The following is a 25,771-nucleotide window of genomic DNA, read 5'->3' on the forward strand; positions in this document are numbered from 1 at the left end:
GACTTCCAAAAACACTTTTGTGGAGTAGGATATCTCCTATTCTTTTTCCTCTCCCTCAGAATTCTTGTGCATGTCAACCCTGCATATGCCTGTATTGTTATCTTAAGTACATTCAGAAGGGCCACAGCAAAAGCACAAAATGGCAAAAAGGTAGAGTGCAAAAGTGACAGTGTATCTCACCAAAAGACACCTGTCACCTTGTATTAGCCTACTGAACGGTCATTCAGCCTTTACAGTCTACTGTTTATCTCAACATAAAAATTCAATCACGTGGCACTGAAAACATCCATCATTGTATGAAATGGTTTCTAGGCCCATCTGCTTTTGAATTCTAATAATATCCATCAATATTTTAATCATATTGCTGCAAAGTTTCCACTGGACAGAGAAAAAAAAAATCAAACCTAGCAGCAGGTTATGAATTCCATTTGATCCATGGTCATATATCTTTTAAAAATGATTTTACTCTATCTGCATGACAAAGAACTTTGGAACATACCCATGAATAAATTAATCAGGACAATTTAATTAAGACACGTAAAAATACTTACTTCTTGACCACCAGATCCATGCAGAAAATCATTCAATGCCTGCACATCACTAAAAAAGAAAAATATAATCAATGAAAAAACATTCTTTAAGCATATGGTAAATTTTGAGAGAATAAAATACTGGTGCTTTTCAAATATAAACCCTAATAATTTTTTTTTAATTGTTGGCACAGACTGAACTCAACCATTAAAAACACAAGACCAACTCCACACTGTGAAATTAAATGACTACCTAGGTACTACTGTCTGGAACATAAAATATTAGAGTCCAGGAACAGGCCCCTTTGACCCTTCCAGTCTCTGCCAAACCATTTTTCTACCTAGTCCCACCGAATCTATAGCCCTCCATACCTCTTCTATTTATGAACCTATCCAAATTTTTTCTTGAATGTTACAAATGAGCCTGCATTCTCCACTTCAGCTGGCAGCTTGTTCCACACTCCCACCACTCTCTGTGTGAAGAAATCCCCCCCTTATGGACCCCCTAAACTTTTCCCCTTTCACCCTTAACCTGTGTCCTCTGGTTTGTATCTCACCTACCCTCATTGGACAAAGCTTACTTATATTTACTCTGTCTATCCTCCTCATAATTTTAAATACCTCTATCAAATTTCTCGCATTTTTCTACGCTCCAGGGCATAAAGCCCTAACCTGTTTAACCTTTCCCTGTAACTCACTTCCTGAAGTCCAGGCAACATCCTAATAAATCTTTTCGGCTCCCGTTCTATCTTATTGATATCTTTCCTGTAGTTAAGTGACAAAAAACTGCACACAATACTCCAAATTTGGCCACACCAATGACTTTACCATAACATTTCAAACTTATATTCAATACTTGGATTTATGAAGGCCAATATGCCAAAGGCTCTCTTTACAACCCCATCTTACTACGTCAACATTTTCAGGGAATTATATATGTGTATTCCCAGATCCCTTTGTTCTACCATTTACTGTGTATGTCCTTTCTTGATTTGTTCTTCCAAATTGCAACACCTCACATTTGTCTGCATTTAATTCTATCTGCCATTTTTCATCCTATTTTTCCAGCTGGTCCAGATCCATCTGCAAGCTTTGAAAAACTTGTCATCTGAAAACTTGCTGATCCAATTTACCACATTATCAAACAACAATGGTCCCAGCACCAATTTCTGAGGCACACCACTAGTCACAGGCCTCCAGTCTGAGAAGCAATCATCCACTACCATTCTCTGGCTTCTCCCATCCAGCCATTGTCGAATCCAATTTACTTCACATGAATACCGAGTGCCTGAACCTTCTTAATTAACCTCCCATGTGAAACCTTGTCAAAGACCTTACTAAAGTCCACATAGACAACATCCACAATCTTTCCTTCATCAACTTACCTAGTAACCTCCTTGAAAAACTCTATAAGATTGGTTAAACATGACCAAAGCCATATTGACTATCCCTAATCAATGCCTGGCTATCCAAATACTTGTACATCTGATCTCTTAGAACACCTTCCAATAATTTAACTACTACTGATATAAAGCTCACCGGCCTATAATTTTCAGGATAAATTTTGGAGCCTTTTTTAAACAACAGAACAACATGATCTACCCTCCAATCCTCCGGCACCACACCTGTGGCTAAGGACATTTTAATTATTTCTGCCAGAGTCCCTGCACTAGCCTCCCTCAAGGTCCAAGGGAATATCTTGTCAGGTCCTAGGGATTTATCCACCCTTATTGCTTTAAGTCAGCAAGCACCTCCTCCTCTTTAATCTGTATCACTTTGCTTCTTTTCTTTTCTTTCCATGAGTCTGATACAGTTTCCTGAGGAAATACTAAAGCAAAAACAAAACCCTTTAAGATTGACCCCATCTCTTTTGGCTCCATACATAGCCGACAACGCTGAACTTCAAGGGGATCAATTCTGTCCCTTACTATCCTTTTGTTCTTAATATACCTGTGTAAACCCTTAGGATTTTCCTTCACATTGTCTCACAAAGCAATCTCATGTATTTTAGTCTTCCTGATTTATTTCTTGAGGATTTCTTGCAGTTTTATACTCTTCAAATACCTCATTTGCTCCATTGCCTATACCTGCTATACACCTCTCTTCTTCCAAACCAGATCCCCAATATCTTTTGAAATCCAAGGTTCCCTATGCAAGGTAACCTTGCCTTTAATCCTGAAAGGAACATGCAAACTCTGTACTCTCAAAATATCACCTTTGAAGGTCCTCCACTTACCTCGCACATCCTTGTCTGAAAACAACTTATTCCAAACCATGCATTCTAGATCCTTTCCCATTTCCTCAAAAATTGGAATTTATCCAATTTAGAATCTCAACCTGAAGTCCAGTCCTACTCTTCTCCATAATTAACTTGAAACTAATGGCATAATGATCACTGGACCCAAAATGTTCCCCTACTTGCCCTGCCTTGTTCCCTAATAGGAGATCTAGTATTGCACTCTCCCTAGTTGGTATCTCTATATACTGATTTAGAAAACTTTCCTGAACACATTTGACAAACTCCAAGCCATCCAGCCCTTTTACAGTATGGGAGTTTCAGTCAATATGTGGAAAGTTAGAATCTCCCATTATCATAACCTTATGTTTCTTGCAGCTGTCTGCTATCTCTCTAAAGATTTGCTCCTCCAATTCTCACTGAATATTGGACAGTTTATAATACAAACCATGAGTGTGGTCATATTTTTCCCATTCTTCAGCTCCATCCATACAGCCTCAGTAGACCAGCACTCTAATCTGTCCTGCCTGAGCACAGCTGTGATATTTTCCCTGATGAACAATGCCACTCCTCCTCTTTTCACCTCCCCCATTCTACCATGACTAAAGCCCAGAACACTGAGCTGACAATCTCATTGAATTCATAAATAAAAACAGTACATGCATCCTGGAATTATTACTTAGATCATACAATTATTAATTTGGTAAAAGATTAATGGGAGAAAAGAGGATTTTAAGTCAGATTTGTTTGGGATCATTTTGTAAAATACTATAATGTAAAGTAGAATTGAAATAGAGCAAGAAGTCAATATCATGTTTTGGATTTCAGTCATGAACATATCCAGCAAATATTATAAATTGAACCAATGCATTTAATTGAAAATGGCTCTCAACATATCTGAAATGGAGTGAATATGGATCAGATTGTAATTATTATTACTGTCTGAATATCCAGACTATTGCATTAAGGGGAAACAGATGAAGTGGTAGAATACATGAGGGGAAAAAAAAGTGAAAAGTGCAAATTTTTTCAGTTTTTTTTTCATATTTCCCCACACTATGTCATCAATGCAAATGTAAAGACAAATATACCTATTACGTGTCTTTATCTCTGGTGATATGTGATTAACCACTGAGTTTGAAAGATCAAAATTGGGTTTCTCTCCAATTCCCCCTACCTTCTTATGGAAAAGTAACTCGCCTCTAAATAAGCACCTTTCTCCAAGACTAAATCATGAATTCACTGGGGAGTCTTAAGAAGAACAAACCCTGATTGTGACATGGTGTATAGGCACGCTTAGCTAATCAAGATTCCAAGTAACAAAGGTGCAAGTCATACAAAAACGAAAGATGAGGAAGAGAAGGGGGAAATAAAAAGAACTGCAAATAAGAAAAAAATTCAAATACCTGTATAAATTACGGTAAGAAAAACATAATAATGATACAGAATGCATTTTGAAAGTGTAACTAGTTAGTTAGAAGAGCTGACTGCATTTAGCAGACTCAAACACTACCTTAAAAAATTCCATGCTGGCATTTTTCATACGAGTACCTCATTGAAAACATGTTTAACAAAAATTTAGAGAATAACTGGGCTCCAAGTGGGTGAAGTACTTTCTATAATTGTATGTATGCATTTATTTATTTATTTACTTTACACATACGCATGGTAACAGGCCCTTCTGGCCCATGAGCCCTTGCTGCCCAAATACACCAATTAACTCCAAAGAGTGCAAGGAAACAGCAGAACCTGGAGGAAACCCCATGCAGATACAGAAAGAACTTACAAAATTCTTATTGACAGCGGAAGATTCGAACCTGGGTCGCTGGAGCTGTAATAGTATTGCGCTAAGCACTACACTATGTCCTGGTTAAAGATGATTGGATAATTCTCCTGTCAATAAAGTTTGAGAAATAAGGGATACCAACTGTAGAAGCTAGAAGATCATAATCAAGGAAGCCAGGATATTTTTTAAGAGGATAAAACAGGGTCAAGATTGCTGCAGGTTGGAGAATCAGGATTCAGGCAGAACTGTGGTTCCTGCAGTGGAGGCAGTTTAGTCTCACCCAATACACATTTTTTTCACTTAACTGCAGGAATCCTTATCTGTGCAGGGCTAAGATCATGTTCTCTTGCAAGTACCCAATGACGATCATTCCAAAAAGAACAAATTCCCCTGCAAATATCCAAAAGGAAACCTGCACAGGGAATAACATTATTGAATCTGCCCTGGCTCCAGATATCATGCCTAGAATGCAAAACAAAGTGCCCAATAATATTTCATTATTGTACTCTAGATTAACTGATATTCAGTCATCTAACATTGAAAAATACACAGGCAAAATCCATTAAATATTTAAGCATTTGTGTTCTGAATAAATCTATGTTATTGAATCAGTTATTAAAAATACTCTGAAGAAAGAAAGAGTTCCAAATTGTAATTCAAAGAGCCACAAAAGCAGGAATTTGCAGAACTTGGTTCTAAACCAGATGAAGTACTACTGAAGTCAACTAGGTTAGAAACCAAAAGAAAACAAATGGAATGCTGAGATAGACCTGCTCTTGAAAAACATGTCTTGAAATTAAAACCCTGTTCACCAAGATATTTTGAGGGACATATAAACTGAACCAATCATGAGCAAATAAAATTGTGACATTTTCCTTTACAAAGCCATGTCCAAAGCTTCTTGGCAAAGGATCTTATTTACAAAAATATAAAATTATATAAGTTGAAAATAAAGGGTAGGAGACAGTGCAGCACTTGGGCCCATATGTCCAGATTGGACAAGTTTTTTTTTCACCCAGGCCATCAGACTCCTAAATTTCCAAAACATATGTGTATAGAGTACCTTGGTACCGAGGACTCTTATACGTCTTAACATTTAATATTTTATCTGTTTAACTTCTTTTTTAATTTCTATTTATGTAAATATGCTCTGTGGTCCTGGAGAAAGGCTAAATAAAGGTGACTTGATCAAAGTTTTATAGAGCTGCAACATTACCACACAGCTCTTCTTAACTACCCTATTAAACTGTGCGGCTACCTTGGGAAATCTGTGGATATGGACCTCAAAGCGCCTCTGTTATTCCAAGCTGCTATGCATTCCACCTTCACGTTTGACTGTCCAAAATGCATCACTTCACACTTATCCTGATTAAATTCCATCTGCCACTTCTCTGGCCAACTCCATCTACATCTGTTGTAACTTACAACAACCTTCTACACTATCCACAGCATCTTCAACCTTTGTATTATCTGCATCCTTCCATTTCTTTGTCCAGATCATTTATAAAAATTATTAAAAGCAAGGGTCCCAGATCTCTGCAGAACTCTACTAGTCATTGACCTCCAACCAGAATACGTTCCACCTACTACTACCCTGTTTTCTGCAAGCAAGCCAATTCTGAATCCACACAGTCAAGATTCCATGGATCCCACACCTCACAACTTTCTGAATGAGTCTCCCCTAGTGAACCTTATCAAGTGCCTTACTAAGATCCATATACACTACATCTATCACCCTACCTTCATCAATTTCTTCTGATACTTCCTCAAAAAACTCAACTAGGCTCATGAGGCACAACCTGCCCCTCACAAAGCCACGCTGACTATCCCCGAGAAGACAATGCTTCTCTAAATGGTTGTAAATCCTGTCCTTAAGAATCCTCTCCAATAGTTTGCAAACCACTATGTAAAACTCACTGGTCTATAATTCTCAAGTTTCCTTATTACTTTTTTTTAAATAAGGGCACAACATTTGCAATCTCCAATCTCCAGTACATCTCCTGTGGCCAGGGAGGATGGCAGATTATAGCCATCACCCAGCAATGCTCAGAAAGATGAGGAAAACAATTGAAAGATCAGAAGCAGGTGATAGATAACTGATTTATAAACATGGGATTAGCCTTCTACATGGTCAACCTTGAAAAAGGTGCACGGCACAAATAACTGTCCATAATTTGAGCCCATGATCAGCAGGCTGCAACAGCGGAAGGGAACAGTAATTTCCCTAAAATAGCACAATGATTGTGAACAAGAATAAATTCTCCCCATGTTAAATACATTATAAGATACAGTCCCCCTCATTATTCATCCTCATCATCAAAACTGGGTGGCACAATAGGAAGATCAATTTCCATGCACAATTTTCAAGGAAGAGCAAACTGATATTTACACAGCAACTTTTAAATCATAGGAACATGTGCAGTCACTAATGTTACATGGCAAATTGGCAAGCAATTTGCATCCAGTGGTGTCCCATAAATAGTGAACAAATGTACAGCTAAATAATCTATTTTCTGGTACTATTTATTGGGATTTCAGAATAATTACTCCTTTCTGTTAAAGAGATTCACAGGGATTATTATGTGTCCATCTCAATGACCAAATGAAAGCTCAGTTCTAACATATTTCCCAGCAGTTATCTCACCAACATTAGAGTATTTAATCAGTATACTACTTTGAAGTCTTAGTCTAGGTCATACTGAAGTAGAACTTTAAATCCTGTAACCTTCTGACTCAATTTCAAGAGATCTGACATAATTTTTCAACCTATTTTACCGATGAACATTAGCAAATAGAAAAGATTGCTTACCCTATAACATCTCGCAAATCACGGTCATCGTCTTCATCCATGACAACTAGAAAAGATATGAATAAAATAATCTTTAAATCACCTTCCTGCAATTACCATACTTTCTGTCCACACATTGTTCATCTATACTTTACTATTACCCTGCACTTTTGTTTTATTTTAATACTAGGTTTTCATTCTTGCATTACCTGCTGTAATATGTAGAGATTGACTTGCCTGCATAGCATAAAAGCAGTTTTCTGTGGTATGCAACAATACATATAATTTAGACAATAGACAATAGGAGCTGGAGTAGGTCCTTCGGCCCGTCGAGCCAGCATCGCTATTCCACAGATCATGGTTGATCACTACCATCAGTACCCCTTTCCAGCCTTATCCCCATAACCGTTAACAATTGCACTGGATTTTGCATATCATTGAAGGAACCAAATCAGTCAAATACCAATCCTGATACTGGCCTCTCCAAGGGAATTAAATATTTTTAATGTGCTTATTAAAATGTCTGATATTGCACATCCCTGATGTGCAATATTTTCAACACAAGTGAAACAAAAAAGTATTCAAATGCTGGAATTTAGAAAAAACCACACAGAAATGTTGAAGGAACTCAGCTTGATCGCAGCATCCATAAGAGGTAGGATAATATGACCGACGTTTCAGGCCTAAGCCATTCAACACAAGACCTCTACTTTCAAATAAGACAAACTAAATAAAAAAGAGCCATGGCCTCTCCAAGAAATCCAAGTATGACCTCCTCGAGGCCATCAGGGAAGCAAAGGGATGGTACAGCAATAACCTCATGTCCCAAGAAATCATCAATGCAGGATATGTATGCTGTCAGGGAGAACAAAGCAAAAATAAGCAGCATAGCATGGAACAGTTCAGTACTCCCTGATGAATTAAATATGTTCTAAAATAATGCTCTTTGAACAGGAAGGCAGCAGGTGACAGCCATATCAACTACTGTATGGGTGGTTGCACCCACAGTCACAACTGCTGAAGTTAGGTTGGCCTTGCAGCAGATGAACCGGCAGAAAGCAATTGTCCCAGCTGGAATCCCATGATGTGTCCTGAGAGGCTGCGCCGATCAACTGTTAGACTTATACACAGGTATCTTTAATCTCTCCGTGCATCAGACCACAGTTTCCATTTGCTTGAAGAAGGCCACCATCATATCAGTACCAAAGAAAACCACAAAAATGGGCTGAAAAAAATTACCGTGAATTTGGTGGGACTGACATTTTTAAAAATTTACTCATACAGCACAGCCCACAAGCTTCTGCTGCCCAAATACCCCAATTAACCTACAACCCCCCACGTTTTGAAAGGTGGCAGGAAACTGGAGGAAACCAGATGAACATACAAACACCTCACAGTGTTAGATTCAACCCCAGCTCACTGGTGCTATGCTATCCTGATCCAAGGTAGCTTTCTTTGAAGAACATTTCCAGTGAGCTGGCCTGGACCAACCATGCCATTGTGATGGGCAAGAAAGCACACCAAAGCTGCTACTTCCTTGAAGAGTATGGAAGTTTTGGCGTTCCCCAATGTCCCTTAACAACTTCTACAGGTGCATCATCAAAAGCATATTTGCTGATGCATCACAGTATGGTATGCAAGCTATTCTCAAAATCAGAAGCTACAGAAAGTAGTGAAAGTTGCTCGGGACATAACCCAAAATTCTCTCTCCTGCATAGGCAATCGATATCTCCTGCTGCCTTGGAAAGGCAACCCATATATTGAAGGACTCATTTACCACAGAAACCCTCTTTTCTTCCTCCTCCCATGTGGGAGAAAGCTGAAGAGTGCAAAAGTCTCCTCTAACTGGTTTAAAAAGTTACTTCCCACAGCCATTGGGTTCCTAAATGAACCCAACAACAATGCTGGTACTAAATGAACTTACTTTTTATTGTAACTCTATACTCTCTAAACTGTGCTCTTTACACCACTTAATGTTAGTTAGCCTGTTAGACTGCTCACAGAAGAACCCTACTCACTGTTTTAATTATAGAGTACAAACAAGGTTAAACTTACCGTGAATTTATGTGTCCCAGTTCTAAATGACCATCCCCTTATTTTGAAGCTATGCCTCCTTGTTTGTGATTCTCCCACTTGTAGAAACATCTCAAAATCTATCCTGCCAACCCCTCTTGGAATATTGTATATCTGAATAGTTACCCATCATTCTTGTCAACTCTAAGGAATGCAAGACCAAACAGTCTAGATTCTCAACAGAACAACCCTCTCATCCCAAGAATTAGCCTAATGAATCTCCTTTAGGCTACCTCCAATGCTACTCAATCTTTTTCAAGGCAAGAGGATCATAATTGTCTGCAGTTTTCCAATTGCATTCTCATCAATACCTTCTACAATTACAACAAAACAATTCAATGTTTAAATTCCAAACCCTTTGCAATAAATGCCAACACGTCATTGCCTTAACTACTCGTTGGACCTGTTTTCTAACTTTTTGTGATTCATGCACTGAAACTTAAATCCCTCTGAACTTCACGTCTGCAGTTTCTCTGCATTTTTATTCCAACTTTGTCCTCATCAATACCAGTGTGGTGGTGAAGGTGATATCAGCAACGTCTATTCTACTGAGGGTAAAACTTAAGAGAAAATGATGGATTCCCAAACAAGATTACTAACTACACATTACCTTGAAATCTTGAAACTGCACGTCAAATATTGTTCAGCTATGTTTCCACCCTTAAGTTAATTGCCCAACCACTGTAACATTTTAATATGGATAATGGTTATTTGTTTTCTGTAACAGCACCCAGAATCAGAATCAGAATTTATTGTCATGACAAGTCATGAAATTCAGTGTTTTGCAGTAGAATCATAGTTCAAACATTCATATTATAACCATTTTACGAAATTACTATAAAAAATATCAATAATAATGCACGAAAAGTGCAGGAATCTGATGGCAGCAGGAAAGAAGCTGTCCTTGTGCCACTGAGTCTCGTTTTTAGGCTCCTGTATCTTTTCCCCTAATGGTAGCTGAGTGAAGAGGGCATGCATGGTCTGGGTGGTGGGGGTCTTTTGAGGATAGAGGCTGCTTTTTTAAGACACTGCCTCATGTAGATGTCCTCGATAGAGTGAATTCTGGTGCCCATAATGTCGCAAACAGAGTTAACAACCCTCTGGAGTTTATTCTTGTACTGAGGGTCGACACCTCCAAACCAGGCAGTGATGTAACCAGCCAGAACACTCTCCACAGTACACCTGTAGAAGTTTACAAGAGTCTTTGGTGACACGCTGAATCTCCTCAGACACCTCACAAAGTATAGCCACTGGCGAGCAGTCTTTGTGATTGCATCAACATGGAGGCTCCAGGAAAGATACTCGGAGATGTTGACACCCAAGAATTTGAAGTTACTGGCCCTCTCCACAACTGAGCCCTTGATAATGACTGAGTCCTGTTCCCCTGACTTCTTCCTGAAGTCCACAATCATCTCCTTGGTTTTGCTGATGTTAAACGCAAGGTTGTTGTTATTACACCATTCAACAAGCTGATCTCTCTCCCTCCTGTACACATGGTCATTGCTGTTTATGATTCTGCTGACAACTATGGTGTCATCGGCAAACTTGTAGATGGCATTGGAATTGTGCCTGGCCACACAGTTGTGGGTGTATAATGAGTAGAGCAGTGGGGCTCTACTTGGGGTGCACCTGTGTTGATGATCATTGAGGAGACGTTTCCAATTCATACTGACTGTGATCTTCCAATGAGAAAGCCAAGGATCCAATTGTGGGGGGGGGGGGGGGGGGGGGGGGTACAGAGGCCTCAAATTTGTAGCTTCTTGACCAGCACTGAGGGAATAATGGTATTGAAGGCCAAGCTGCACTCTATGAAGAGCAGCCATATGTATGAAATGCTGTTTTTGAGATGATACAGAGCTGAGTGGTGAGCCAGCGATATAGCACCTGCATGAAGGATTGTGACGATAGGCGAATTGCAATAGGTTAAGATCTTTACTTAGATATATGTTAATTCTGGCCATGACCATGCTCTCAAAGCAGTTCATCACAGTAGAAGTTAGTGCTACTGGGCGGAAGTCGTTGAAGCAGCCCACGCTAATCTTCTTGGGTACCAGGATGTTTGATGCTCATTTGAAGCTGGCGGGAACCTCTGACTGCCACAATGAGAGGTTGAAAATGTCCGTGAATACTCTGCTAGTTAGTTGGCGCATATTTTCAGTACCATGCCAGGTATGCTGTGAGGGCCTGACGCCTTGCGAGTGTTCACCCTCTTGAATGATGTTCTGACATCACCCGCAAAGAAAGATATCACAGGTTCCTCAGCTTTTCCATAGATTCTAGAAGGCATTGTTCGTTGGTTCTTCTCAAAGCTGGCATAGAGAGTTCAGCTCATCGGATAGTGAAGCAATGCAGCCTTTGCTTTGTAGGCTCTAATGGCCTGCCTGCACTCCCTGGCATGTCTCTAGCTTCCTCTGGAATTGCCACTTTGCTTTGGAAATGGCCTACTGCAGGTCATACCTGGACCTCTTGTAACGATCTCGATCCCTGGCCTTAAATATCCTTGTTCTCACCCTCAGCAAGTTGAGGATTCTCTTATTCATCCAGGACTTCTGGTTGAGGAACACCCAGTGTTTGCACATGAGCACACACTCATCCACAGTGACACCTGTTGCATATTCATTCAAGTCTATGGATGTGTTCTTGAATATGTTCCAGGCCACTGATTCAAAGTAGTCCTGCAGACGCTCCTCCGCGTCCCTCGCCATCTTCACCACTGATACTGTGTCTTCAGTCTCTGCTTGTATGCCACAAGTAGAAGTACAGCCAGGTTATCAGACTTGCCAAAATGGTATGGTATGACTTGGTATGTGTTTTTCATGGTGGTGTACCATGTGATATGCTGGCATAGTTTGTCAAAGACTTCTTCAGGATGGCCTGATTGAAGTCTTCCTCAATGATCGGGAAGGCATCCAGATATGCTGTCTCATGGCTATTTATCACAGTGCTCAGTCCCTCCGGTGCCAGCCTGACGTTAGCCTGGGGCAGAATGTACACTGCGACCAGGATGATGGCATTGAACTCCCTCAGCAGGTGGAATTGGCGCCAGATGTTCCAGGAAGGGGTAGCAGGACTGGGACATGATCATCATATCACATCTGGACACCACAATGAATTGATGATGACACAAATGACGTCTCCCCGGTTTTTCCAGGTGCTGGTGTTCAATCAGCGCAGTGGAGGATGTAGCTCTTGGGATGCAGTTCAGAGTCCGGAATGTCCACATTAAGCCATGTTTCCATGAAGCTCATCACTTAGCACTCCCTGATGTCATTCTGATGTTGAAGTCTGGCTTGTTCTCCAAGGACTACATGTTATTTTGTAACCGCATAAGAATACACCCTTCTCACTGTAGTAACTGTAGTACACCACTGTGGGGCGTATGTATATGTGAGTGTGTATGAACAGTTTCCTGAGACGGTGGAAGACATCAGTGAGTAAAATCTCTTGTGTTATATGAATCTTGCACCTCTAAGTTATTTAAGAAGCTTCCCAAATAACACAGGGACATAACATGGTGGCAGCGGTACAAGAAAACAAGAATAAAGCCATACAATTGATTGTAAGTCACTGAAATACGAAGGGGAAGAAGAGAAAAAACATTCTGGAAAAAATGGCTGGAGCAAAAGCAGTACACCCAGTGATGGACTGGGAGTCTGAAGACATTGTTGAATCATTTAAAAAGTTTCAGCAGAAATGCAATTTAGCATTCAAAAGCTATTTTTGAAATGCACAGCACAGGAGAAGATCGGTTATATACTTCTCTGAACAGTGGAGCGAGGCCCTGACTTATTTAATAGCTAGGACCTTACAGAGGTGGAGAAAAATGATTCAGAGTAGATATTTGTAAAGTTTGCTTCTCAGCTTGAACCTCAATCTAATCATAGAATTAAACGCTATGAATTTCGAGGCTGAATGCAAGAGACTGATGAAACTGTTGATAACTTCACTAGATGAAAAATTGTTAATGCAAAATGCAGATTTAAGGATATAGAGGAAAATGTAATAGATCAACTAAAATGGGGGAGTGCCCATCCCAAAGTGCAAAAGTCACTTATAGGGAAGGATAGCTTGAAGCTGGCCAAACCTATAGACATAGCCAGAGCCTTCAAAGCCATGAGAATGCAAATGAAATCCCTCTCTATGAACAGACCCACCCACAGCAAGAAGGAAGGGTTGATGCTATACAGAACACAATCAGAAAAGTGCAAACCCCCCCCCCCACAAGACGTGCAGGAAGTGCAGCAAACAATACCCCTTCTATGACCAAAACAAATGCTCCGGATACAGTTCTGAATGTAGACCTTGTGGTAAAGCAAACCACTGGGTGAAGATGTGCAAGACTGGTTTGAAGAAAACAGTAGTATCAGTGAAGAAAAAAGACAAGATCCACCACATAAAAGGAAGCAACGAGGACTCCGACACTAAGGTACTGGACATAGAATCCATACGCCTTCACAAGATGTGGTTGAGATGAAAGAAGAAAGCAAGTTGCACACAAGGATCAAAATACAGAGGAAACACCAGAACAAGCCGATGATATTTAACCTAAAGGTGAAGCTGGATACTGGATCACAAAGCAACATCCTTCCACTCAAACTCTACTGCCAAATGTTCCCAGAGAACATAATAAAAGGGTATCCAAAAGACTGTGCACTGGAAACAGCAAATGTCACATTAACGACCGATGGTGGACCCATGAACAAGCAGCAAGGGAGAGCTAATATCAATGGCTGCCATAAGGGAATGAACATCCTCTGTACAGACAGACTAGCAATTCTAGGTCTGGATATCTGCCGGAAGTTGCATTTGATCTCTGTCAATTATGAGATCCAGACGAAGAAGATATGCCAGACGTTCAGAAACACACAGCAAAAAGAGGAAATGATTTCCACAGAAGTACCTGCAGGCCATGTCACACAGTGGGAGCAGACTTGTTCACCAAGAATCAAGAGTGATATTTAATAGTAGCTTCTTACTAGTCTGTTTCCATTCGTCAAAAGGGTGAAAGACCTGAGAGCGTCAACTATCACCTCAGAAATGAGAGCGCTCTTTGCTGAACAAAGAAAACCCAAGCAAGTAAGTAATATGTGACAATGGAACACAGTTCACACCACAAGAATTCAGAAAGCTGGCTGCAGAGTATGGGTTTGTTATCACTACACCATCCCTATACTACCCCAAAGGTGATGGGTTCATTGAAAGACAAGTGCAAACTGTGAAACACACACTAGTTAAGTGTCACAAAACAAAAGAAGGCCCATATCTCTCTCTTCTATCATTAAGAGCAACACCTTTAAGAGCTGACATGAAGACCCCAACAGAACTTCTAAATGGCAGGAGATATAAAACAACTCTGCCAAGCAAAACACACCCTCCAGAAGACCAGAAGGAAACCAGAAGGAAACCAGAAGACTGGCTGACACGCAAGAAGAAGGACGTCAGCATTATATCAAACATCCACAGACATTGCCATAACTCATCAGAGGGCAGCATGTGCATATTCAAGAGCCGGTGTTGAAAACATGGACCCCATCAAAGGTCATCTGAGAAGCTCTGACACCAAGATCATACATTGTCGAGACAGACCCTGGCAATCAGCTGAGGAGGACAGAATTCACATCCGGCCGACACAAGATGTGATGAAGCAGAAAGCTTTAATACCAGCAAAGCCTGCAACACCAATATCAAATGAGGTATCAAGTGAAGAGACCACAACCACTAATACTGAAACATCAACACAGCAGTTGTCAGGTGAAGCACAAACTACATCACCTAAATGTGTACTAGCAACACAGAGCCTAATCCACAAGATGGCGAAGGAACATACTGCTGTCAGTGCAATATCGATAAGAACTATTTAAAAGTAGTTGTGTAAAATAAACTAGCATACAAGTTCAGTTGCTGAAGTTGCAGTGGAAAGAAAGTGATAAAGAACACTAAATTTTTCTTTCTCTTGAGGAGGGATATATAGTCAAGATAATGTGTCTTATTTTTTAACTGCATAAGAATACACCCTTCTCACTGTAGTAACTGTAGTGCCCCACTGTGGGGCATGTGTATATGTGAGTGTGTGTGGTTTCCTAAGATGGTGGAAGTAAAATTTCTTCTGTTATTTGAATCTTGCATCTCTAAGTTGTTTAAGAAGCCTCCCAAGTAACACAGACATAACACTGGGCAGGAGGATGGTAGGGAGCAGAAACCTCAGGTCCTGACATCTGAGCTTGACCTGTAGCCCACCCACCTCCCCCCAACTTCTGAGTCCATGTGGTCGAGTCTTCTTTACCTGGTTGTGGGTCTACTGCTGGAGTTATTGTTGTATCTGCAGGAGTTTTGTTGGACCTGCTAGGGGTGTTTAATGGTCACTCGGAGTTTTTGTTGTACTTGCGTGAACTATTAGCTCGACCTGACGGAGATTGCAGATCCTACAGATTCCAAGAGCATCATATTGCAGAGGGCCTCAGCTCGTTGGCCTACCATACATCACCTGTTTAACATGCCTTTAAATACATGGGATAATATTGAGATTAACAATTTTGTAGATTTCCTACAGATTAATAATAGGTAAAAATAAGTAAATAGTTGGATTTATATTGTGCCTTTCACAATCACAGAATGATCTTTATAATCCTACAAGAGTTATTACATTAGATAGAAACATGACAATTCACAAACAGTAAAATACTAGATAATGGGGATATAAAATTTGTTGTGATGTGGAGTAAGACACTCAGTTATTTTAAGAATTTTCCTTGTAACAAAACCTGAACATATCTTTTACAATCACTTGGAGATCTTGGTTTAATGCCTCAAAGTAGGACTTAAACTCAATCTTCTGATTCAATGTTAAGCTACTGATGACATTATAACTTGTACAAAATAGTATTTTCATGATCACTGTTAAATATCATTAAAACTGTGCATTGTGTACTAGATGCAAACAGAATGCATGATCAGAATTTTTGTGTTATCCAAACATTTTAAAACATGCTCAACCTGACCAAGAAAATGCTGTTTTTTTTTTTTAATTTCACCCTTAGACTGCAAGATGAACTGTTTTTATATAGCATCAGTAACTTCATCAATCCTACTCAGTTGTTGGCTTTCAAAGGTATTGTCTGAACAAACTTCTCTGATCCAGAGGCTACAAAAATGTTAAATTAATGCCCTGGCAGCACCATGAGGTTAATTCACTTTTCACCCCAGTATAAAATTTACCCCCCTTTAAAAACTGCACAATATTGTGCAGTAACATGATGTCCATGTTTGTGGTTTTCTTTGGTACTTCTTCAAGCAAGTGGGAACTGTGGTCTGATGCACGGAGAGATTAAAGATACCTGTGTATAAGTCTAAAAGTTGATCGGCGCAGCCTCTCAGGACACATCATGGGATTCCAGCTGGGACGATTGCTTTCTGCTGGTTCATCTGCTGCAAGGCCAACCTAACTTCAGCAGTTGTGACTGTGGGTGCAGTAGTTGAGAAGTAATGTTGATATCTACATGCACTTCCACATTTCTAACCTATTACTGAATGAAAATTGTAGATCCAGATCTATAAAAACATTGTTAAAAACTTGCAATTCTGTCAGAATTGTCCCAGTGCTTTACAGCTAATTAAACACTTTTTTTTTTAAATCCTGTGGAAGTATATTATGGAAATAGTGTGGAATTAATGGAGAGAAGTTTGAGGAGGAAAACCCTGAACTTAGGGCTTGGGGAGGAAAAAATGCAGCTGTCCATGATGGACAGGCCAGAATTGCAGATTTTAGCACCCACGATCAAACCATAGTGCTACACTCCAGAAATAAATTAACATGGGGGGGGGGGGGGGGAAATCCCCTTGCTCTATCCAAAACATTGGGCATTCTAAAAATCATATCCCTACTGTGGGTAGGGCACTTTGAAAATGTGCATCTTTTTCTGGGCCTTTTATAGAGAATGCCAATCAGCCTTCAGAAGCTCAAATTTATTTTTGCACCGACTTTATGCCAAGCTGAGCTCTGCAACGTATTTTGACAGACGCCTTCAACGCCGAACCAAAAGCATCTGAGATAACCAGTTGGACCACAATATGAAGATTGCAACCGTGGAAATTCAACATGCCGAGACTGTTCAGGAGCGGCAAGCACAGTCAACTTTATAAGGCAAAGGACGGTCTGCAACTCCCCGACAAGACGAGCACGCACATGTGCATTTTTTTTAAATGATTCCGTGCTCCTGAAGGCAGGTCGAGCAAGACCTTGGGCCAGCGGGGAAGATGGCGGCGCTTCATCCCCTTTCCAGTGCGCAAGCGCTGTTGGCATCAGGCCAGTTCCGTCCCCCACCCTTCTCTCACGACCCCCGTCCCCCTCTTGATGGAAAATTGCGCATTGCTAATGTGGTCAGTGGAAAGTTGCTAAATTGCTTGGCCCTGGATTTATAAACGAAGGCGCAAGGCCGTGCACCCTCTCTCACTGGGGGCCGAGGGTCGTGAAAGAAAGGGAATTAAATGGTTGCCACGGCCCCAGGTCACGCAGACCCGAGCGGTTTGAAGTTAAAAGGGAGAGGAGTTTCTTTGAGAGAGAGAAGGCTGGGTGGAAACCGAACTTCAAATCCCGCCCACTGCGAGCTCCGGTGGTGAAAACCAGCTTCCACAAACTGACTCTCAGATCATGTTTTCCGTCCTGGCAACTTTAGTCGGTTAAAGGGGGAGAGAGAGAGAAGCAAAAGCATTTCAATCGCTCGAATCCAGACGCTTCCTTTTGTGGGGGGTGGGTGGGGTGGGGTGGGGGGGTCCCGGCCGAGGCCGGCATCTCGGGCGAGAAAGTGACGGGAGCCCAAGTGATGGCGGCGAGTCCGAGCCCAGCTCTTCGGTCTTTTATTTCCCGAGGTCGGTGAGGGAGGGAGACGGGCTGAGAAATGGATCAGGAGAGAGAGAGAGAGAGAGTGTGGGGCAGCTCTGGCGTCGCCATGTTGTGCCTCTCCCCGAGGAAGAAGTTAATCCGAGAAGGGTCGGAGCGAAGAAAAACAAGCGGCCTCCATTCCTGCCCGTGGTGGTCGAGAGGAGCAGCGGCCTTCACGGGGCGGGGCGGGCTGGGGGTCTCTCTCTCTCTCTCTCCTCGGTTCTGTGTTGGGAGGCGGGGGCGCGGCCCGGTCCGGCCTTCTTTTAGACAGAGACCACCACCCCGGTGCGTTTTAAAGCGGGCTTCACCCACGTCGAGGCGGGGACGGGGTAACCCCGTGAGGGACCAAATGGCGCTTCCAACCACCGCCCGTGACTCCGGCTCTTAAAAAAAAACCGCTTAGAAAGCAGGAGAGAGCAAAAGAGGGAGGGATTTCAGGCGATTATTCTCCCTCTCGACCCAAATAAAAAAAACCTGCCGGCTGATCACGGGGGCGGAAAGTAAAAGTATATTTTCCAACGGCTCTTTACCAATCCGTGACTCATTGAGTTCGGTGAGGATGAAGGGAGGAGGAGGAGGAAGGAAGGGGGGGGGGGGGGTCTGGTTTAAAAAGTGTTTCCTTCAGTGGTGGTCGGGTTTTTTTCTCTCCCCCCCCCTCCTCCTCCTCTTTAAATTCAGCCGCAGCTTCCAAAGGCGGGGAAGGCATTTCTTTTTTAAAAGATCTTTTCCCTTCGCCCCCATTTCCCCCCCCCCCTCCCCGAAGGACTTGTGTTTTTTTCTTTCCTTGAAATTTTTATCGCAAAATTATAATACACTGAAGGAACTCACCGTCATGAAGCGCGCCTTGTCAACGGGGTTTCCTCGCCATCAAATCAGGGGCGAGATGACCAGGGACCGGGGGAAAAAAACCCACCTCCGCGCCACACACACACACACTCCCCAACAACAAGAGCTGTTCAGGGCATTTCCCTGCAAGGAAATGTTTGCACCCGCACCACTTCCACCGCGCCTCGTGCTTGCTATTTTTTTTTACCCCCCCCCCCCCCTCCACTTTTATTATTTTTTTTGCAAGGCACCATTCGAAACTTTTACGGGTTTTTTTCTTGCGCGTCTTTCTTTTTAAAATCTGCATTTTATTTTCTCCCCTGCACGCTTTTAGTGCATCACATCAAATGTGCCCCCCCCCTTCCTCTTTTGTGTCTCGGCTCCACTCGCCCCCTCATCAGTTGGGGGGGGGGGGAGTCGCCGTGTAGTTGCAGCTGTTATCTTGCAAATCGATGGAGTCGGTGTTGGGGAGGAAAGGAGGGGGGTGCCCCGACCATCACATGACACAGGCATCCGAGAGAGGACGACTCGTGTTCCGAGGCGGGTTGTCGTGCCCTGTGTTTAGGAAGCGAGAGGTAAAATGGTGCCATTCCCGCCCCGTCCCGGTCGGCCGGGGTCCTTGCCCTGAACAAAGGCAACGCGCGCGCCGAGACGACATGGCGCAGCCCACTGGCCCGCGGCAGGAGCGCCGCCCACGCTGATTGGCCGAAGCTGAGCTGTGACTGACGGGTCCGGAAGGGGGGGGGGGAGGGGGGGAGTCGGGTGCAAGTTCGTGCTTCGACCGAGACTTTTGCACGTTTGTCTCCATTGCCTTCAGACGGAATGGATCCGAATTTCGCAAACTGACCCTGAACGTTGATCTCCAGTTGGAGTTCTGCCTTGTGACAATAATCCGAGGGAGAGAACCTGGTGTTATTCGGATTTGCAGTGATTTTTGTGGGCAGTGCAGATTGGAGAATGGCCTTTGCCTGCGTTCGAGAAACGTTGGTTCTTTAACATTGGGGAATCCCAATTATTCTTCCAGCAACTCCGACCTGCCCTGTAAATGCACCAAAAGTTGTTTGGGGGGGGGGGGCCGAGGGTGGGAGCTGATTCAGCTCCGGATGTTTATTGTGCTTAACTTATTTAAAATATATTAAATTCCCTAACAGTCCGTGACCTTTAATTACTGTACAGTTGATTCTGTATGAATCAAATGTTATATACAAGTTGAGGATTTTTGTCCAGAAAAGTACTGTGACTTTAAACCATTTCGTCTTTGAAGTACTTGGGGTTATTCGAGATAATGGGGGAATGTCAAATTCATCATAATCACATAAAAGCACATTTGTTATCAATCCCTGGATCAAAGAAAATACTTTCAATGATATTTGTACCCAGCTCTCCATGTTAAAGTGTTTGTTCATTGAATAAATATTCAAGTTCGAGTCGTTTGATTTTTTTTCTCAACTAAGTTACATAGTATATCAACTTTTCCCAGACCTAGTCTTGTATCAAGTCTTTAATGAATATCAAATCATGGATAATTCTGCTCATTTCAGTTATGGTGATTTTATCATCCCTTTTTAGGCAATAGTATTTGAATTCAAATATATGTTTCAATTCACAAATGGGGAAATGCAAGATTTTTTTTCACCTGTTTGCTGGTTTGGAACTCATTGCTTGAAAGAATGGCAGAAACCATATTACATTTAAAATAGTTGAAGATTGACTTACAATTTTTTTTGTTGAAATTTCTTCCATACATGTAATATCCAAATTAAAGCAATCAAAAGCAAGTGTCAAATCTATTACATGATCATCTAAATCCCAATTCCCTCCCCTCAGAAGAAAGAATAAAAGACAAGAAAAAAGATCAGCAATGAAGTAAAAAGAAGAAAGAAAGTAAAAGTAATAAACTAGAATAGAAACCCCCCCCCCCCCCTCGCCCTTACTACATGGAATTAATCATTAATAACTTAATATTATTTCAAGGAGGTTAATGAAGTTTGGGGCCAAAGGAAAGGTCTATAGATTCATTCAATTCTTAAATATGGGCGTAAAATTTTCAAAAATCCATCATACCTATTTCTTGAATTATAAGTGATATTTTCCAAAGGAACACAACTACATTCCAATGCTCCATACCCAGGTAAACACCTAATTTCCATGCCACTGCTACACGTGCCACTGCTTTAAAAATTGTTTTTTGATATGTAGATAACTAATTTGGGTCTTATTCCTTCCATATTACCCAATAAAAATAACACAGGAGTTTGCAGTAATTTAATTTCTAAAAACCATTTCAAGTACAATGCCAAGTTTGACCAAGAAGATCTCACTTTAGAGCAAGACTATGTAGAATGTAGAAAAAGTGCCTCCTTCCTGACCACATCTAAAACATTGATCTGACAAATCTGACTTTATTTAACTTTTGTGGAGTAAGATGTAATTGGTGTAAAAAAAATTATATTGAACTACCCTACTTAAAGCATCTTGAATGAAGTATTGGAAGACCAGATTAGTTGGGTTGCTCTTTTATTTTCTACATTGAAAATGTTGACAGTTCATGATAGTCTTGCCTTGACGTTATCCTGAAGCAAAGCCATGCTCATTGGCATAATCAAATGGACTGCAGTGCAGAAAAAGTCAATGATGAAGTTGAGCAAGGCCTCAGCACCAGCAATCGGGACTGGACTTTGGTTCGAATCCCTTGCTGTCTGTAAGGAGTTTCCACGTTCTCTCCATGTCTAGGTTTTTTTTTCCAGGAGCACCAGTTTTCTGCCACGCTTCAAAATGTACTGGGCTGTAGGTTAATTGGGTGGCATGGACTTATAGGACCAAATTGGCCCATTAGAGTATATGTCTAAATTGTTTTTTAAAAATTAAAAAACTGCATCATGGGTAGCGGAGTCACTTCAGAGAAATATGGTAAGCTAGAAAGTTTATGCACCTTCATCCACCTGGAGAGTGCCTTTGGGATTTTAGCACTGTGGGAAAGGTTTGCTACTAGCACAAGGTTTTTAATTTGTACTTTTATCCTTAAAACTTGAAGACTTTTCTGAGTGGTCTGCCTTGTAGAACATTATCAAACCCGTAGTTAAAATCCTTATAAAATATACCAGGAGTTCATTGATGTTCCCTGTTACCTTCAAGTAATTAAATTAGGTAAATCAGATTCAAACAAAGTTATGCCAATAAAAGTCAAAGCCATTATGAGAATGAAAAACAAGATAAAGCTGAAAGTGACCTTAAGACTACCAAAATCAAGTTTGGAAGATCATTAAGAAGAAAGAGTGTACTGGTGAGCTCATTAATGGAAAAGGAATATGGAATTTTCAAGTGTAATGGAATATTTGGGAGATAAATTGGTAAAATTAAACTTGGTTACATACATACACACACTTTAAAACAGATCTTATTTGAAATACTGAAGAATTCATATTCAGTGAATTTACAGAAACTATGGAGAATGCTGTGCACATTTCACAAGTAGGTGCTTCATTCAAGATGCTTTAAGCCACAATAATGTCATTAAATGAATGGACTGGAGACACTCTGGCTGTTGAAAACTCTTTGCAAGGGTTTTGACAGAATGCACATAAAGGTCACTCCTGGGTTTTTGTTTACCTAAAAATAACAGACAGAAGCAGAAGATTAACTCCTGCTGTTTGCTGGAGAAGGTGGGGGTTTTGCAAGTGAGAGAGAGAGAGAAGAACATATGCTGGCAGTTGGAAACAGAGAGAGACAGTCACAGCTGAAACAAGCCAAAAGAAGCTTGTTGGAACTGAAACAAACTCCAGAGCAGTGGATGGCTGGAAGTTCTATTTGTCTGATGTTTCTCTTGGAATAAGTGGAACAGAAAGGAACTCTGTGAAAGCCTGAAAAAAAGAGGTTATCCTCTAGAAAACCCTGATGGGGCAAATTTCATCAGCAAGACATTGTGGTGACGAATGGAGGTACCTCGGTTGTGGAAATCCTGGAACAACAAATCTCTCTCTTCAAACCCTACGAGAGAATAACTGAGTGGTAAACATTTACCTTTTGAGCACCAAAGCCTGGTGATAAATTCTGTGCACAGTATAAGAATTGCCTGCAACCAGTGAACTTGGAAGAATGAGAAGTGAGATTGATCTGTGAACCAAAGAACTTTTCTTACATTTACACACACATCACATACACGTAGAATTATAAGGGGGTTAAGTTAATAGAGATAAGTTAAAGTTTGATACTGTTTTCATGTTTAAAGATCATTAAAAACAACTTTTGTTTAACTACTTGTCTTGATGAATGTCTATTGCTGCTGGGTTTTGGGGTCCTTTGGGCTTGTAACACAAGGAAGACCTCCACTGCTGATGACAAAAATTCTTATAATGAAAAATCCCCAAACATTTGTTCTACAGATCAGAAACACTCTTCAGGAGGCAGTGAAATAAGGGGATTATGTATATAAAGTGCTGTGATATCTACATGATCAAAGCAAAGTTTATGCAAATAAACTTGAATAAAACCTGGAATATGCACTTTAATCACATCTGAATTGTTTGATTACAAATTTAAAACTGTGGAGTACAGGGGCAAATAAAGGAAAAAAAATGTCTTTGTCCCAAACATTATGGGGGGCACTGTATCTTTCCAGTTTTTCTGCTGTTGAAGACTCCAGAATGAACTTCACAATAGTGAAATTCCATTGCCTTTGCCAACATCACATTACTTTGTGTAACCTCCATACTTTTGTACTTTCTTATTGTACCACGTATGTTTAGTTGGACTGTCTGCAAAACAAAGACTGTCACTGCATCTTGGTGCATGTTACCTTGAACTTGAACCACTGCATTAAGCTCTTGGTACCAAACAAAAGATTCCCTTTCTTTTCTTACACAATCCTCTATGCACTGTATAATTTGGATGCTCCAGATTTGCTACTCTCACCTTTTCCTTTATGGTAACACATATATCATAAATCCATTGAATTTTCTCTGAGTGGTTTACCTTCAAGAAGTTGTTTCTAATTAGCTTTTGTCAAATCACTTGCATCCCATGACGGTGCAGATCTGGTTCATCCCCTGCACTTCTGTCTTGTGGTCCCCAGAGCAGACTTTGGTTCATATGGAGATCCAAAATGGAAAGGCTCTAAAAAGTCACCATATACAAATCACCAAACAGGGTTAAGTGCGTACTTAAAGTGCCACCATCCTATGACATCCTTAGTGTGTGCGATATCAGAGTTTGTGTGGAACCTATATACGAGCTGCTATGTGCTCAGGTTCTATCTTTCCCAGGTGTTCCGAAGGATGGGCCTGGACCCATTGCTGCGCAATGTCCCAGAGAGCTGGACATTGCCACACTATCTATCCTTTAGTGGAAATGTGTTTCCAAATAGCTTTGATGAAAAGTCCATCAAGCAGTGGTCAGCAGGGAACATCCTGCAGACGATAGATGAGGGGTCAATGGACACGGTGAGGTGGTTCCCTGAGCAGACTGTCCAGGTCATCTGGCAGAATACCTCATCACCAGTGCTCACTATCAAGCACCAGACTGGCCTGGCTGGCAGTGAGTGAAGCCCTCCTGGTCAGATCCTTGAAGAACAGAACAGAAATATCTCCCACAATGCACATTATCCCTGAGATGACTGTTATGGAGACAATTACCCACCCCTTTGCTAAGACTGGAGAAGGTCCTTGACATGGTTCATCGCCCACAGCAATGTGGTATAGAAATCTGATTTACGAGCTATTCCCAAGGGCAGATGCAGGGACAGTTATTCAGACCTGCTGGAAGACCATCATCTTGGGAAAAGATGCCTTTTCGTTTGCCCTAATTTTGCTGGTCTGTCAGCTGCTGACTGGCACATTCCATACTGCAGGAGTTCGCGTTGAGGGATGCACAGAGGCTTGGTGAAGCCACTGTGAGGACACTGTGGGGAAGGACCATGGTTTAGAGAGCTTCTGTTACAGGGCACTGAGGGGATGAGGGCAAGGAGAAACCCTTCAAACAACAGAGGGAGGAGTAATGACAAGGTGCCACGCCAGTGGTCAAAGTGTAATTAGAGAATGTATGCAACAATGTAGTGATGGGAATGTATGAATATGGAACTTTTTTTGCACTACCGATAAATAGAAATCCTGCCTGCCCTGCTGGAAAAAGAATCTCAGGGTTGTATATGATGTCATGTATGTACTCTAACAATAAATTTGAACTGTGGATGTGAAAAGAGTTTAAATAGTTTTCTTTTTTTGGAAATTATTTGTGGTGAATATAGTTTATTTTTGGCAAAAAAAATTGCATCTAATAATTGATATTTGTCTTTACCCAATATAGAATGCTTAGTACTATTTTATTTTTGTTCTTTTCCATTACTATTTTACATAGCTTGAAACAAAGGCCTAATAGCCTGAATTTGCCTGAGATTTTCTGATCTCAGACGCTAAGCAGGCTCAGGCCTGGTCATTACTTGGAGGGGAGACCACCTAGGAACATCAGATGCTGTAGGTCTCTGTGAGATTGAAGTGCCAGTTGATGAAGTAGACAAAGACGATGTGGTCAAACAATAATCATGGCTTTTATTAGCAGAAATTCATGGTACAATAATGAAAGATAATAGATGCATACACAGTTATACCCAAGGGGAATGTCCTTAACAGTAGAGATAATGCACAGCCAATGTTACTACAGC

General features: G+C 41.2%; 1 protein-coding gene and 1 long non-coding RNA gene across 5 annotated transcripts in view; one reads left to right on the top strand and one right to left on the bottom strand.

Annotated features, from left to right (window-relative positions):
* bicral (BICRA like chromatin remodeling complex associated protein) overlaps nt 1-19,272 on the bottom strand; it is a 50,578-nt gene extending 31,306 nt beyond the window's left edge. Inside the window, exons 1-3 of one of the 4 annotated variants that reach the window (XM_069931151.1) lie at nt 19,120-19,272; nt 7,362-7,407; nt 552-600 (exon numbers count right to left, since the gene is read on the bottom strand). In XM_069931151.1, coding sequence (XP_069787252.1) covers nt 552-600; nt 7,362-7,402 — 90 coding nt within the window. In that variant the 5' untranslated portion in view covers nt 7,403-7,407; nt 19,120-19,272. Of the gene's footprint in view, nt 1-551; nt 601-7,361; nt 7,408-16,747; nt 16,941-18,821; nt 19,036-19,119 lie in introns of those variants that run through there. The other 3 variants (XM_069931152.1, XM_069931153.1, XM_069931154.1) reach the window with 3 other exon arrangements.
* Nucleotides 18,189-20,543, top strand: LOC138760516 (uncharacterized). Its single transcript, XR_011355676.1, has 2 exons — nt 18,189-18,278; nt 19,934-20,543. It is a non-coding gene; the product is annotated as an uncharacterized lncRNA (long non-coding RNA).
* Nucleotides 20,544-25,771: the final 5,228 nt, after the last annotated feature.

The sequence above is a fragment of the Narcine bancroftii genome, chromosome 4, assembly GCF_036971445.1.
Source record: "Narcine bancroftii isolate sNarBan1 chromosome 4, sNarBan1.hap1, whole genome shotgun sequence".
NCBI lineage: Eukaryota > Metazoa > Chordata > Chondrichthyes > Torpediniformes > Narcinidae > Narcine > Narcine bancroftii.